Source organism: Panthera onca, chromosome D4, assembly GCF_046562875.1.
Source record: "Panthera onca isolate mPanOnc1 chromosome D4, mPanOnc1 haplotype 2, whole genome shotgun sequence".
Classification (NCBI taxonomy): domain Eukaryota; kingdom Metazoa; phylum Chordata; class Mammalia; order Carnivora; family Felidae; genus Panthera; species Panthera onca.
Genome location: NC_138351.1, coordinates 12,908,429 through 12,922,246, shown reverse-complemented (window position 1 = coordinate 12,922,246; position 13,818 = coordinate 12,908,429). Strand labels below are relative to the sequence as shown.

General features: G+C 45.3%; 1 protein-coding gene across 9 annotated transcripts in view; it reads left to right on the top strand.

The window, feature by feature from the left end:
• APBA1 (amyloid beta precursor protein binding family A member 1) overlaps positions 1–13,818 on the top strand; it is a 208,543-nt gene that overhangs the window by 127,919 nt on the left and 66,806 nt on the right. For all 9 annotated transcript variants that reach the window (XR_013551478.2, XM_060610097.3, XM_081790874.1 and 6 more), the window contains exon 2: positions 11,275–12,536. Coding sequence is in view for 8 of the 9 variants with exons in the window: in XM_060610097.3 (XP_060466080.1) it covers positions 11,355–12,536 (1,182 nt within the window). In the remaining variant the exon portion in view is untranslated. The remainder of the gene's footprint in view (positions 1–11,274; positions 12,537–13,818) is intronic.

Genomic DNA, 13,818 nt, shown 5'->3' with positions numbered 1-13,818 from the left:
ATGGGTCTTGTTCTTTGGGAGTTTTGTTCTTTGGGAAGCTGACGTGTCAAGAGGAAACCTTTCTGAATTTACTCTTTTTTATCATCTCGTTTAGTCCTTGCATATCAGATTTGAGGTATAACTGAAAAAAATGTTTGAGGATGATGGCCAGCAGACCCCAGGCTGCTTTCTTGATCTGCAAAAAAAAAAAAAAAAAAAAAAAAAAGAACCTTGGAAACAAGAATTTGATCCAAAGCTTCATAATTGGGATCGTGGCTGCTATTCTGGTATGAATCTGGAGAAGGAAAATGCTAGAGGAAGCTACGGAAAACTTGAGAGGATTGAGAGAAGCAAGTTACCTGACACTCTAATGAGCCAAATATTTGTAAAAGTAACAGTAGCAGTAAATTTGAGGTGATGTGATCTCAAAGGAAAGACTCCATTTTAATGAATTACTGTTCAGTTCATCCTCAGCCTGATATTCCCCTGTTTCCATGTACTTTTACAGTGTGAAGTAATGAGCCTCTGAAAACTAACGTAGCTGAACTGATTTTAGAGATTTACTATCTTTAACACTATGGTGCTGAGTGTGCATGGCTTTCTGTGTAATAACAGAAATATTGGGACAATGAGCCAGATTGCTTACAACTGGTGATTTAATACTCCTGAACTCAGTGTAATGTAGCAACAGAGATAGTAAATGTAGTGGGGGGTAAGGAAAAGAAGTTGAATAGGGCCATGAAAAAGGAGATTATAACAGAAAAAAGAATGCTAAGTCTATTAAACCCTCAATACATATGGATTATGCAGATATGTGTGATTTTATACCAGGTGCCTTTCACAAAAATTCAGATAGACTTTTAATCGGCTTTGATTTCCAGAAAACATTCCTTGAATTTTCTAGAAAATTTGCAAGATTTCCCCTCTGAGTTTCTGTGACTGCCTTAAGCTTATTTCCTGTGTTTTAATGAAATAAGAATGATGAATGAATGATTCAATTGATAAAATGCTAGATGAAGAGCCAGACAATAAGGAAGTATGCAGAAATTCAGATTTTTCTCTTTAATCAAAGGCTGGGTTGTGATCAGGGCTCTTGGATTGGCACGACTGAATTATTCCAAGAAGATGAATTAATTTCCCTGCCCAGTTAGTGTTGGCCACAATTGTACAGATTTCAAGGCGGGTGAAAGTAATGAACCTGATTTTGCAGTAATTACACAAGAATGCATTCATTCGGACGACCTCTGGCCCTCTGGTTCCTGCAAAGATAAAAGTTTATGGTAAAGATGTGGCCATTGGCCAAACAATTTTTAAGCCATCTTTTGGAATTGACTTCAGAGCTTGAAGTCTTTTTAATAATCTTGGCTGGTGCACACCTTCATCCTTTAGGGATAGATTTGATATTCGGAGAACATCAAACAGCATTCACAGCCCAATCTTGTAAATTAGGTGGATGATAAATCTGGATGATACCCTTTGAGGTCAGAAATCAAATATAACTAAATATGAGTATAGAATATTGAAAACGATTTGCTGGTAGCTTCAAAACCTTTAAATTAACTTTGAAATCGATTCCAATAGAGGAGTGGCCAAAGTGTTTTGAGCAAAGGCAGTGAGTGCCCTTGGAACATGTGAGTATAGAATCTGCCAAGGTGACTATTCTAAACGGGATTACCCCAATTTTGATGTTTGTTTAAAAAAAATCAATCACATCACTTCATACGCTCAGTGAAATGTAATAAGAAAAACATGAACAGTGAGATCCAGATGAATCTACAGCCAACCCTTTCAGCACCGAGTGACCTTGGACAAGTTATTTAAGCCATCTTAGCTTCTGTTTCAAAATTAGCAGTTGGGAACAGCCAAATTATGGAAAGAGCCTAAATGTCCATCAACTGACAAATGGATAAAGAAGATGTGGTTTATATATACAATGGAATACTACTTGGCAATGAGAAAGAATGAAATCTGGCCATTTGTAGCAACGTGGATGGAACTGGAGGGTATTATGCTAAGTGAAATAAGTCAGGCAGAAAAAGACAGATACCATATGTTTTCATTCATATGTGGATCCTGAGAAACTTAACAGAAGACTGGGGGGGAGGGGAAGGGGAGAAAAAAAAGTTACAGAGAGGGAAGGAGGCAAACCATAAGAGACTCTTAAATACTGAGAACAAACTGAGGGTTGATGGGGGGTGGGGGAGAGGGGAAAGTGGGTGATGGGCATTGAGGAGGACACCTGTTGGGATGAGCACTGGGTGTTGTATGGAAACCAATTTGACAATAAATTATATAAAAAAAATAAATAAAACAAAATTGTGGTTAAAGCCCCAATGAAAAAACAAAACAAACAAAAACAAAAACAAAATTAGCAGTTGGGGACAGTAATTCCCACTGGGACTGTAGTGAGGGTAAGAAACACAGTATGGAGAGCACCACGTGTATTGGTCTACACGCATAGTCGGGTTTGTGATTATTATTTGGTGGATTTGTTTATGCCCAGCCTTACTTCAAGATGATTAGAAGTAGCTTAAATACTTATTTTCCATCCCAACATAGACTTCTTTGGGAAAGAGTAATAATAAGGGTACCATGTGCTCAATGCATTTATATTAGCGTCATTGGTTTTAATTTTTTTTTTTTTTTTTTTGCTTTCTGAAAACTATGTATTGATCTGTGAAATACTAATTATGATGTGTGCAGAAAATACGCTAATGAATCTCAGGTAGCACTTACAATGTATCAGGCACTGTTGTGTGTTATATATATAAGTCATATCATCCAATAACCCTGTGATGCAAGTACTATCCCCATTTTAGAAATGATAAAATTTGATCATTTGCTATAAGTTATCCAAAGTCAAAGAAAGTGGTGATGCGTCACAAGTAAGTGATGAAACCATGTTGCGGGTGGAGGCAGTCTGCCACCCACACCTGTCCCCTTAACCACTACGATATCTCATTAAGTGTATGGATGATGACATCCTTTAGACATAACTTTGATATTTGAAGAATATCAAGTGCCATTCCTAGCCAACTCTTGTAAATAAGGGGAGGGATAATCCTTTGATGGCAAAAATCAACAGACTTTATATTAGAATAGAATACTGGGAACAATTTGCTGTTAACTTCATATCCCAGAAATTGACTTTGAAAGCTGTTGCAATAAAGGAGTGGCCAAAGCATTCTGAGCAAAGGCAATGGCCTTGAAACATAGGACAAGAAACCACCCACCTAATGTTGGGCAGGTGCTGAAAGACAAGTTCAGCTGCATGTGTGGATGAAAGTTTAATTCAGCAGGCATTCCACCATCTCTAAAGGCTATGGGGACCATCAATGAGTGGCCATCCAAAAAAGCCATTAGCGTTCTTGACCCAGAAAATGGGGTATCCATGGTGTTGAAGCAGCCAACTTTGGGGCAGTCTGTGTACAGGGGAATAAATTGAATCACTGGATGGAAGACCATAGGCCAGATCCTAATTCTGGAGTGAGGGGGAAAGCTAGGTCTCAAATTAGGATTGAATAGAGACTAGGAACAGGCTATGCCTGCAGTTGACAGACTAGGGCAATACGATGTCAAGTGGCTTCTGTCCTTGGAAGAGGAGAAATGTAGAGGTGGAGGCCCAGACAAGACAGACAGACAGGCAGACAGTCTTTTATGCCCATTATGTTTCCTGTGTGGATTTTCCATGTCAATTCCCTGATCCCATGTAGCCTCTGGAGAAGGAGTACAGTGGGGCTGAGAAGACACAGCAGAGCCTGGTATAGTATTTCCCATTAGGGTGCCACCTCCGTGATGTTTACTATAGCTCTAGTATTTATTGTTTTACATCTGTCTTTAAGTGATTTTTTGGTCATCTGACAACATGGGCATCACACATTTGGTATCAGGGTCCCAGCAGGTAATAGATGGGGAACTCAAATTAGATAATATGCAGATAGGCAGATAGTTGAATAGAGAGATCCCCACCACCTCTACCACCCATAAGCCTGAAGAAAATGGAAGGGAGCCATCATGTAAAGCCATTTGGAGTGGGCCACCTGCAAGGGAAACTGAGGATGTCCAGCCCACATGTTCTCTGCAAAGCAGAACAGGGTCAAGGACACAGCCCTGCCTTCCAACCACAGAAACCTCACCCTGGTTGACATCTGGCCATTCAGCAATACTCCTTGGGTGCAAGTGCTCACCTCACTCTGAAATCATTACCAGTACTATCTATCAAGCCAAGCTTCCCAATTTCAGGCGCAGGAATATCCAGGGAAACAAAATAATATTTCACTTGGGTAAGATGTGCTGTGTAAGGAGGCTTTCCTGACCATGTGAATCTATTTAAACTGGAAATGATTTTAGGATGGAGAAATGTGTGTTCTCTATCCATCTTAGCTCCCAGTATCATTACATTTAATTTCCAAATGAATCAAAGGAGATTAAGCTTTAATGAACTCTATTTTTTAAATTTCTGTCTTCTATCTGTCACCCTTGTAAATAGATGCATTGAGTTTAGAAAGTTGATTTCCATGGGGTTCTCGTTGTCCTTTGGATTCGCAGTTGATCTAACTTCTAGACGGAAAACATATTTATAGAGTAGGGATGATGGGTAAGAATACCTGGTTATTCTTATTCTGTCACCTTTTTTTTTTTAATGAGAACCATTAATCTCCCAGCCTGTGTGGATGGATGTGTGTGTGTGTGTGTGTGTGTGTGTGTGTGTGTGTGTGCATGTACGCATACAGCATTGAGGGCACAATCCTGTTCGGCAACCAGAACTGATTGTTATTTTGGAGATTAATATATTACCACGGCCTCAGGGGCATCAGCAGCCCCTGCAGTGGCTTGGTGGCAGACATCGTGTTGACAGGAAATGTATGTGGATGGACGTGGATGCAGGTGGATTAGGACAGGTTACAGTCCAAAGAAATAGGACTTTCCTTCCAACGCTGGCAGGAGACAATGAGCAACATTCCTTAAGTCTACAGGAGCTACTTGTACTTCTTAAATGTACACAAAAATATAAAAAAAATACATGGAATCATATTGTTCTTTCTAGCTTTCTTCCCCCCAGGGGAGAGGATGGTTAGTGCCATCAGTCCTATTCTTTTCCTGTGTCTCTGCCCCCCACCACCACATGTTTTCCTTCCACCTGTATCACTGTCCCCCAGATCTCCATGTTAACCACCTGATAGGACTTCTTTTGTTATTTTTCACAGTGCATTTTGTCTTCAGTCAGACCTATTTTCTAAAACTACTTCTGAAAATGTTAAAAGGGACAGTCTATTTTAAATTCTTATCAATGACTCCTTAAGGACAGATCAACCAAAGTCATTTACAGCCTTCCCTTCCATTAATCCCAAACCAACATGAGTCTCAGCTAACAGTCTGAGATACCTGGATTCAGCTGCTGAATTGTGAAATGTTCTATTTATAAATGGTGCACTGCAGCGGAGTTCCTTTCTTTTGTTAACCTTTTCTAGCTGGCTGTAGAACATTCCAGTACTAAGGGCTAGAAAGGCACCTGTGCTTCACCACAGGCAGCCTGGATTCCCTCACTCCTAGAGCGAGGACAGCACAGCAACCCCTCTTCATGTTGTGTTGGAGCTCCTGCAGGAGGACTGTCTTGCCTCTGTCTTCCAGATCACACAACATTTTTGTAGAGGGGGACTGATTTTCTTCATCCAGCTGCTTCTCCTCCCTTTGCCCTAGCCTCCAGAGGCACAAAGGTCCTAGTCAAGGCCATTGATTGGATGAAGGCACTCTTCTCCCCAGGCCTCAGTTCTCAGATGCTTATGAGCTCATGACATTAGACCCTGTAAGAACTGCAGCACTCAGATGACTCACTAAGGGGATGCAGATGTGGTTGTTGTTCTAACTGTAGGCTCCTTTGGTGGCTTGAACCTATTTCTATTTTGTACAAGTATTATCATTATCAGCAGGTATTATAATTATTAGAGCCGTGTGCCCTTCAAGCCTGGAACCATGCATTAGAAACTCTTCTATGCTTTTTGCCTTTGCGTGCTACCTGATACATATCTAATAAATGCCAACTCGATCAATACGTTCAAATGTAGGAAAACACTGGATTGCTAGCGTTCTTTGGGAACTTACAGAATCAGAAGAAGGTAGAGGAGGGGCACCTGGGTGGCTCAGTTGGTTGAGCGTCCGACTCTTAGTATCAGCTCAGGTCATGATCTCAGGGTCGTGGGATTGAGCCCTGTGTTGGGCTCCACGCTGAGCATGAAGCTTACTTGGGATTTTCTCTCTCTGTTTCTGCTCCTCTCCCAGGCCTACTCTCTTTTTTTCTCTCTCTCAAATAAAAATAATTTTGTTTACTTAAAAAAAGGGAAGAGGAAGGTGGAGGAGGTGCGTGGGTGGATGAGGGCAGCAAAGATTCATGAGAGAAAGAAGAAATGAGTTCTCCAGAGGCTAAGCATGCGAATGGCCAGAGGCCCCAAATACTGGGGGCAAACAGATTTTTTCCTTTTAATCACTAAAACATCATTGACTACCAACTGTGCACCCTCTGTGCTTATCAGTGGGGAATCAAAGATAAGTGACAAGCCATCTTTTCCTAAGGACTTCTTATTTATAAAGAATTGTTGCTTAGTGTGACAGGTGCTGTGCCATATATATATACATATATATATATATCTATATCTATCTATATATATATATCTATATATATCTCACGTATATTAGATGCCTGGCATATATATATATATATATACATATACATATATATACACACACACACACACACACACACACACACAAGATATGTGTATACATGTGTGTGTGTGTATATATATTATATATATATATTATATATATAATATATATAACATATATATATTATATATATATAATAGACAAAGTAAAGTGGGGACAAAGTGAGGAGTTAATTAAACCTTATCACTCGGCTGATTGAAACCAGTCAATGGCATACCAATACACTTGAGATAAAATCCCAACTCTTTACCATGATGTACCAGCCTTGCCAGTGCTTTCCATCTCCCCATCCTCATTTCCATCCACAACGCCCCTTTTGCACTCACAAACATTGCTTCTGCCCTTGAACATAGCAAGTGCCTTCTTGCTCATGGCCGTGCCCTCAGATTTTTACACGGCCGCCCCCTTCCTTATCATTCGGGCCCCAGCTCAAACATCACCTCCTCTGGCCACTATCTACATAACTCCCTCTTCTTGGTGACCTGCTATGCCTTCACTGTTCCATTTTATTCATAAGACATTTCACTATTCGGACCTATCCTGTTTATGTACTTACATAATCACTGTCTGTTCCCCTCTCTTTTCTCTTCACCTCCCTCCCCTTTCCCCCCACCCCATGCATAAAGTGGAGGCTTCAAGAATCAGAGAAGCCTGTCTACCTTGGTCACCACTCTGCCCCAGTGCCTAGAACATTGCATGCAGGCTGGCATATAATAGACAGTCCTCAGGTGTGAACTTGCTCTGGGGAAGACAAGAAAGATTCACCGAAAATGAGAAAGATTTACCAAATCTAGGTGAAAAATATGCTGAGAGTAGGGAAGGCAGTTAGGGTCAGCACTAGGGGTGTTAGAACATGGGGTGCTGGTGAAGTGTGGCATGATGCTGGAGGAGTGATGTGGCTCTTGGGCTTTGTTTGCAGGGAGTAGGACTCAAGAACGAAGAGCTAAAGCTGGACAGTGAGGGTAGGTGCCATTTCCAGCAGCTCCATGGCTTATGTGCCCCGGGGCAATCACCTACCCCCATGGTGCCTCCATTTCCTCAGTTTTAGTTTTTGTATTTATTTTGACAGAGAGAGAGAGAGAGAGAGACAGAGAGAACAAGTAGGTGAAGGGCAGAAAGAAGGAGAGACAAAATCCCAAGCAGGCTCTGCGCCATCAGCACAGAGCCCAACGCGGGGCTCCAACTCATGTACCGTGAGATCATGACCTGAGCCAAGATGAAGAGCCAGATGCTTAACTGACAGAGCCACCCAGGGACCCCCATTTCCACAGTTTTAAAATAGCTGATAATTCTCCCTAGAGAGTAGGAGGGGGACTCTCTTCATAGGCTAGAGTGAGGAATAAACAAGTCATGGGGTAAAAATGCCTATGAGTGCCTGGTAGAGTTGGCTAAGCATTTGTACTGTGCACCAGAGGGGAACCATTAAAGAGTCTGAGAAATAGGGTTATGGGCTTCAGATTTGTATTTTGGAAAGATCATCCAGCTAGCCCTGGGGAAAATGGTCTGGAGGGGGCTGAGACATTAGCCAAGGAAATAATTGTGTAGGTGAGACGGACCAAGGCAAGACAGTGTCAGTGAGGGTGATGCAGGAGGTAGGAAAACAATGGACTTGGTCATCAGTTTGGGCAAGGAGGTGAGGGGACGAGATTCTTTGCTTTTTAAGCACATACCGTGAAAAAGGTCTTTGTCCACATTTGAGTTTTTCCCTTTAGATTTCTCTAAGTAGAACTGCTGAGGTGAAGGTATGTCACCTTTTAAAGATTTTAATTCACCTTGCCAAGATCGCAACCCAAACTATATTCTTGAAACTGTGACACTGAGTGAAATGTAAATACTCCATGAATAAATACTCCCCTGAGGCTGGGGGATGGGGGTATGAGGACAACGCACTTAGAAATCTCCATGGTACGCTGCAACATTATTTTAACGGTATTTCCCCCCAGAGGGCGGGCTTCTTGTAAATTTCTTGGCCATGATTTTGTGTACATACATGCACGGAAACCCCATCTCCATTGAATCAGTAAGTGCTCTAGGAGAGGTCACCGTTTGCCATTTGTACCCAGAATAAACTAAAACTTCTTTTTAATACATATATCAATAGATGTTCATCAGTAAAATCTATTTTCACTGGAGACAGTGTTTTGGCCAATTCTGCACGTGGTTATCATGAATTGTTGCATTGGCCATTCACATGCGTTGTCTGCTTTTTATTGTCTTTCCAGCACTAACCACACACGGCTGACATATCTCAGGATAGTGGTACCCAGGGAAGTGTTTGGTACGTTCAGGATCCCTCTCTGTGAACGCTTGCTTTGTGTCCGTGAGACTGAGATTTGTACATTAGTTTTTAATTTGTTGTCTTATCCAGAGAGTCTTCATAAAGGAAATGTGGGTACACCGTTCTTGTCTATGTGTTGTGCTCAACTGGATATTTGTTTTGTATTTTCCATGATCCCTGCAAGGCCACTGAACCAGGGCCCTCAGCACCAATACCTGTCTCTTCTGTTCAAAGCATTAACCATCCGTCAAAGTCTGAACAGAGCCTCATACTTGCTTTTGGAAAACTTTCTCATGCCTAGGCCTAGTTCCTCTTCTCAGGCATTAGTGAGGAGAGGCCACAATTTTCATGAGGAGACTGGGTCTCATTTGTATGAAGCGGGACTCCTGTCAAGGAGAGCAAGCAAGAAGGATTGATCATCTCTAGTAAACCATCATTGTTTTCTTCCGGTGTGTCAGTCAGCCAAGGGGAGGGAAGGGGGTGGATCCATGAAAAAATGAGGGAAGAGGATATTTCTGCTTAAAGGTGAACTTGGTAGCTCCAAATGCCCTCCTTTACTGCTGAGATTGTCATAGTGCTGGAAGGAAATTCCCATGGTTGTGGTGGGGAGCTGAGTAGAATGTATTCCATTGCAATATTAGACAGTCAATCAAATGCCTCCTGGAGCTTTCTGCTAGCTCCATTAAAGAGTTCACATCCCAGGGCCCCTGGGTGGCTCATTCGGTTAAGCGTCCGACTTCGGCTCAGCTGTGCTGGTTCGACAGCTGTGCTGTCAGGTTAGAGCCTGGAGCCTGCTTCAGATTCTCCTGTCTCCCTCTTTCTCTGCCCCTCCGCTGCTTGCGCTCACTCGCTCTCTCTCAAAAATGAATCATCATTAAAAAATAATTTTAAAAAAGAGTTCATGCCCATCCATTTTGTCCAATTGTAATGTGGGTTCTCCAAAAGAACACTATAAGAAAAGCCTCCTTATTATTGAACCCATTTATTGCAGGTGTCTTGAAATCATACGGATCCTACCTGTTTTTGTTATTCTGTACATCCTTTATATTTATTTCCATACACTGGACACATTATGCCATAAATAAGCATAATAATATGTGATAAGAATAAGTGAGAGAAGTTGAAACCAAATCTGTCTCTACAGGTTTCTCTGGAAATAGGTAGAGACATACCTATATTTTTTTGAATGTTTACTTATTTGGGGGGCAGGAGGGGAGGCGGCAGAGAGAGAGGGAAAGAGACCAAGCAGCCTCCATGCTCAGCATGGAGCCCGATGTAGGGCTGGATCCCACGACCATGAGATCATGACCTGAGCCAAGGAAGTCAAGAGCTGGGCACTTAACTGACTGAGCCACCCAGGTGCCCGAGACATACCCATATTTTTAAGAAATTAGCCACAATTTTCACATACCCAGTACCGGCTATCATGGTAATTCATAGAGTCAAAGAATTTTTAGGTCCAGGGTATATGGGAAGTACACTAGTGTTTCTTTAAGTGTATTTGTCAGAACATTGGCCTCTAGGGGAAAAAAGTGGGGGGGTCCTAGTCACACAAATTTGGGAACCCCCACATCTTGTGTCTTACTCCTAGATTCTTCACAATGAAAAGTCAACTGTAAGTCAGCATTTCCCAAACTTACTTGACCACAGAGTCTTTGCCCTGTGGAACAGCTGTAGCAAATGAGTGGGTTCTCACAGTGGAGGCTCAGAAAATTAAGCCACCGGTCCCAGGTAACAGACCCAGTAATGACAGGACAAGAACCCTCTGAGGGTAGGTAGCCTGCCTCCGAATGGCTGTATATTTGTATTGACAGCAACAGCTCAAAACATTTCGAGATGATTTTTTCCCCTTGAAATTTATTTAAAGAACCGTTTCTAAAGTATCCAGGATCCTAGTTTAATTTGGAGAGATTTATCCCTTAGCAGATGGAAAATGTGTCAATTGGCTCATTCAATTTAGTAGTACTCTTTATTCATATGCATCAGAAATGGAACCTGAATAGTAAGCTTGGTGGAGGGAAAACAAACCGCTCGCGAGGCTCTCAGTCTGAGGGGTGGGGAAAGGAGAAAGCCAGCAAGCAATTAGACAAGTAGATATGTAATTACAAATTACGATACATGCAATGCAGAAAATGAACTGTGTGCTGCCGGGCTGAGTTTAAATTTGCAATCTTTTTTTTAATTGACCCGGATTCAGAAGGGGTCAATAGCAGCTGTTTTTACGGTTTCTCTGGGTGCTCAGCCCAGAACAGTATGAAGCTCGTTAACAGCCCCTCCCCTTCTTGTCTTCCCAGCCGGGTGGAGCAAAATGAGCACGCAGTGAGCCGGCCCAGCCTCTGGCCCAGCCTCTCTCCCAGCCGGCCCGACGCCCACCATGAACCACTTGGAGGGCTCCGCGGAGGTGGAGGTGACCGACGAGGCGGCAGGCGGGGAGGTGAACGAGTCGGTGGAGGCTGACCTGGAGCACCCCGAGGTGGAGGAGCAGCAGCAGCGCTATGCGGGCCGCCCCGGGCGCGGGCGCGCCGTCGAGGACCCGCGCGCCCCGCCGGGGCAGCAGGAGGACGAGGAGCGCGGGGAGTGCCTGGCGCGCTCGGCCAGCACGGAGAGCGGCTTCCACAACCACACGGACACGGCCGAGGGCGACGTGATCGCCGCGGCCCGCGACGGCTACGACGCGGAGCGCGCGCAGGACCCCGAGGACGAGAGCGCCTACGCCGTGCAGTACCGGCCCGAGGCCGAGGAGTACACGGAGCAGGCGGAGGCCGAGCACGCCGAGGCCACGCACCGCCGCGCGCTGCCCAACCACCTGCACTTCCACTCGCTGGAGCACGAGGAGGCGATGAACGCGGCCTACTCGGGCTACGTGTACACGCACCGGCTGTTCCACCGCGGCGAGGACGAGCCCTACGCCGAGCCCTATGCCGACTACGGGGGCCTCCAGGAGCACGTGTACGAGGAGATCGGGGACGCGCCCGAGCTGGAGGCGCGCGACGGGCTGCGGCTGTACGAGCAGGAGCGCGACGAGGCCGCCGCGTATCGCCAGGAGGCCCTGGGCGCGCGGCTGCACCACTACGACGAGCGCTCCGACGGCGAGTCCGACAGCCCGGAGAAGGAGGCGGAGTTCGCGCCCTACCCGCGTATGGACAGCTACGAGCAGGAGGAGGACATCGATCAGATTGTGGCCGAGGTCAAGCAGAGCATGAGCTCGCAGAGCCTCGACAAGGCGGCCGAGGACATGCCAGAGGCCGAGCAGGACCTGGAGCGCGCCCCCACCCCGGGCGGGGGCCGCCCTGACAGCCCCGAGCTGCAGGCGCTGGCGGGGCAGCAGCGTGCGGCGGGCACCGCGGGCGGCGAGGCGGGGCAGCGGTACAGCAAGGAGAAAAGGGATGCCATCTCGCTGGCCATCAAGGACATCAAAGAGGCCATCGAGGAGGTGAAAACCAGGACCATCCGTTCGCCTTACACCCCCGACGAGCCCAAAGAGCCCATCTGGGTCATGCGCCAGGACATTAGCCCCACCAGGGATTGTGACGACCAGAGGCCGGTGGATGGAGATGTAAGTACGCGCGGGTTTGGGCTCCAGCTGCGCGCGTGGCCTTGCTTGCCATCGGGAAATGACTTCACGAGAAAAGGGGTCCTGGGGTGGGGGGACGCTAAAATCGCGCCCACGTGGAGCCTCGGAAGCGGCTTGTGTTTAAGCACCCCTGAGTGAAACACAGGTGGATCGGCATTTAAGTGTTGAAGGCACTTATCAGACCTTTAGAGGGATGGCTCTCAAATGGTGCCTGGAACGTGTGTTCAGAGATTGATTTCTAGACACATCACACTCTTCCCACCCCTCATTTCTCACTTAGAAGCCCCAGGGGTGGGACACGAGAATTTTATTTTTAAAAATTTTTTAACATTTATTTTGGAGAGAGACAAAGCACGAGCAGGGGAGAGGCGGGGGGGATGGGCAGACAGAATTCTAAGCAGGCTCCAGCTCTGAGCTGTCAGCACAGAGCCCAATGCGGGCCTCAAACCCACAGGAACCGTGAGATCATGACCTGAGCCGGTCAGAGGTTTAACCGAGCCACCCAGGCACCCCGAGAATTTGTAATTGTCACGTCAAGTAAAAACCACATCTGGGTTGAGCAAGGAGAGACTCGGTTGGGAACGCTTTTTTGCAAAGGGGAGAAAGGTTCTTTTGTAACGGGATGGGCGGGCATATAGCGGTCACATGCCATGACAGGCAGAATATTTTAAATAAAGCACAGGTTTTGGCTTTTGCTTTGTGTTAACTCTTCATAACCTAAATTCTCTGGCTGTAGAATCTGCAAGGTTCTCTGTGGCTGGGCAAAAAGAAGGTCTCTTTTATAGGGAGGAGCAAAGTGGGCTAGAAGGAAGGAGGCATGGGGAACAGGGATGAAAGCGTGGCTTGAATGCCTTGCAGACACGAGTGTGTTTTAACTGGGGGCCAGCCTGTTCCCACCCAGAGGGGCCCTTGAGGAAGGGTTGTAGGCTGGCCAAAAGTTCAAGAACCTGGAGGAACAAAAAAGGTTCAGGCAAAGATTAATTAACCGACATTTTGTTCTGACTGATGGACAGTTAGCTAATCATTTTTCAGGCAAAAAAAAGTGAATTTGAAGGGTCTGTGTCTGACCTTGTCATAGGTAATCAAGGGGAGCCCTGTGAGTCTTAGGTGAGTCATGGCGGGGGGCGGGGGGGGGGTGGTCTTTGCAGTAAGCTATTTCCAGAACACAAAAGGGCAGGGGGGAGGTTTCGTTACCTTTGCTGTTTTCCAGAATCACAGGGCTCAGGTGAAGTTGAGGGTCAACTAACAGGGTCCCAGGTGGTAC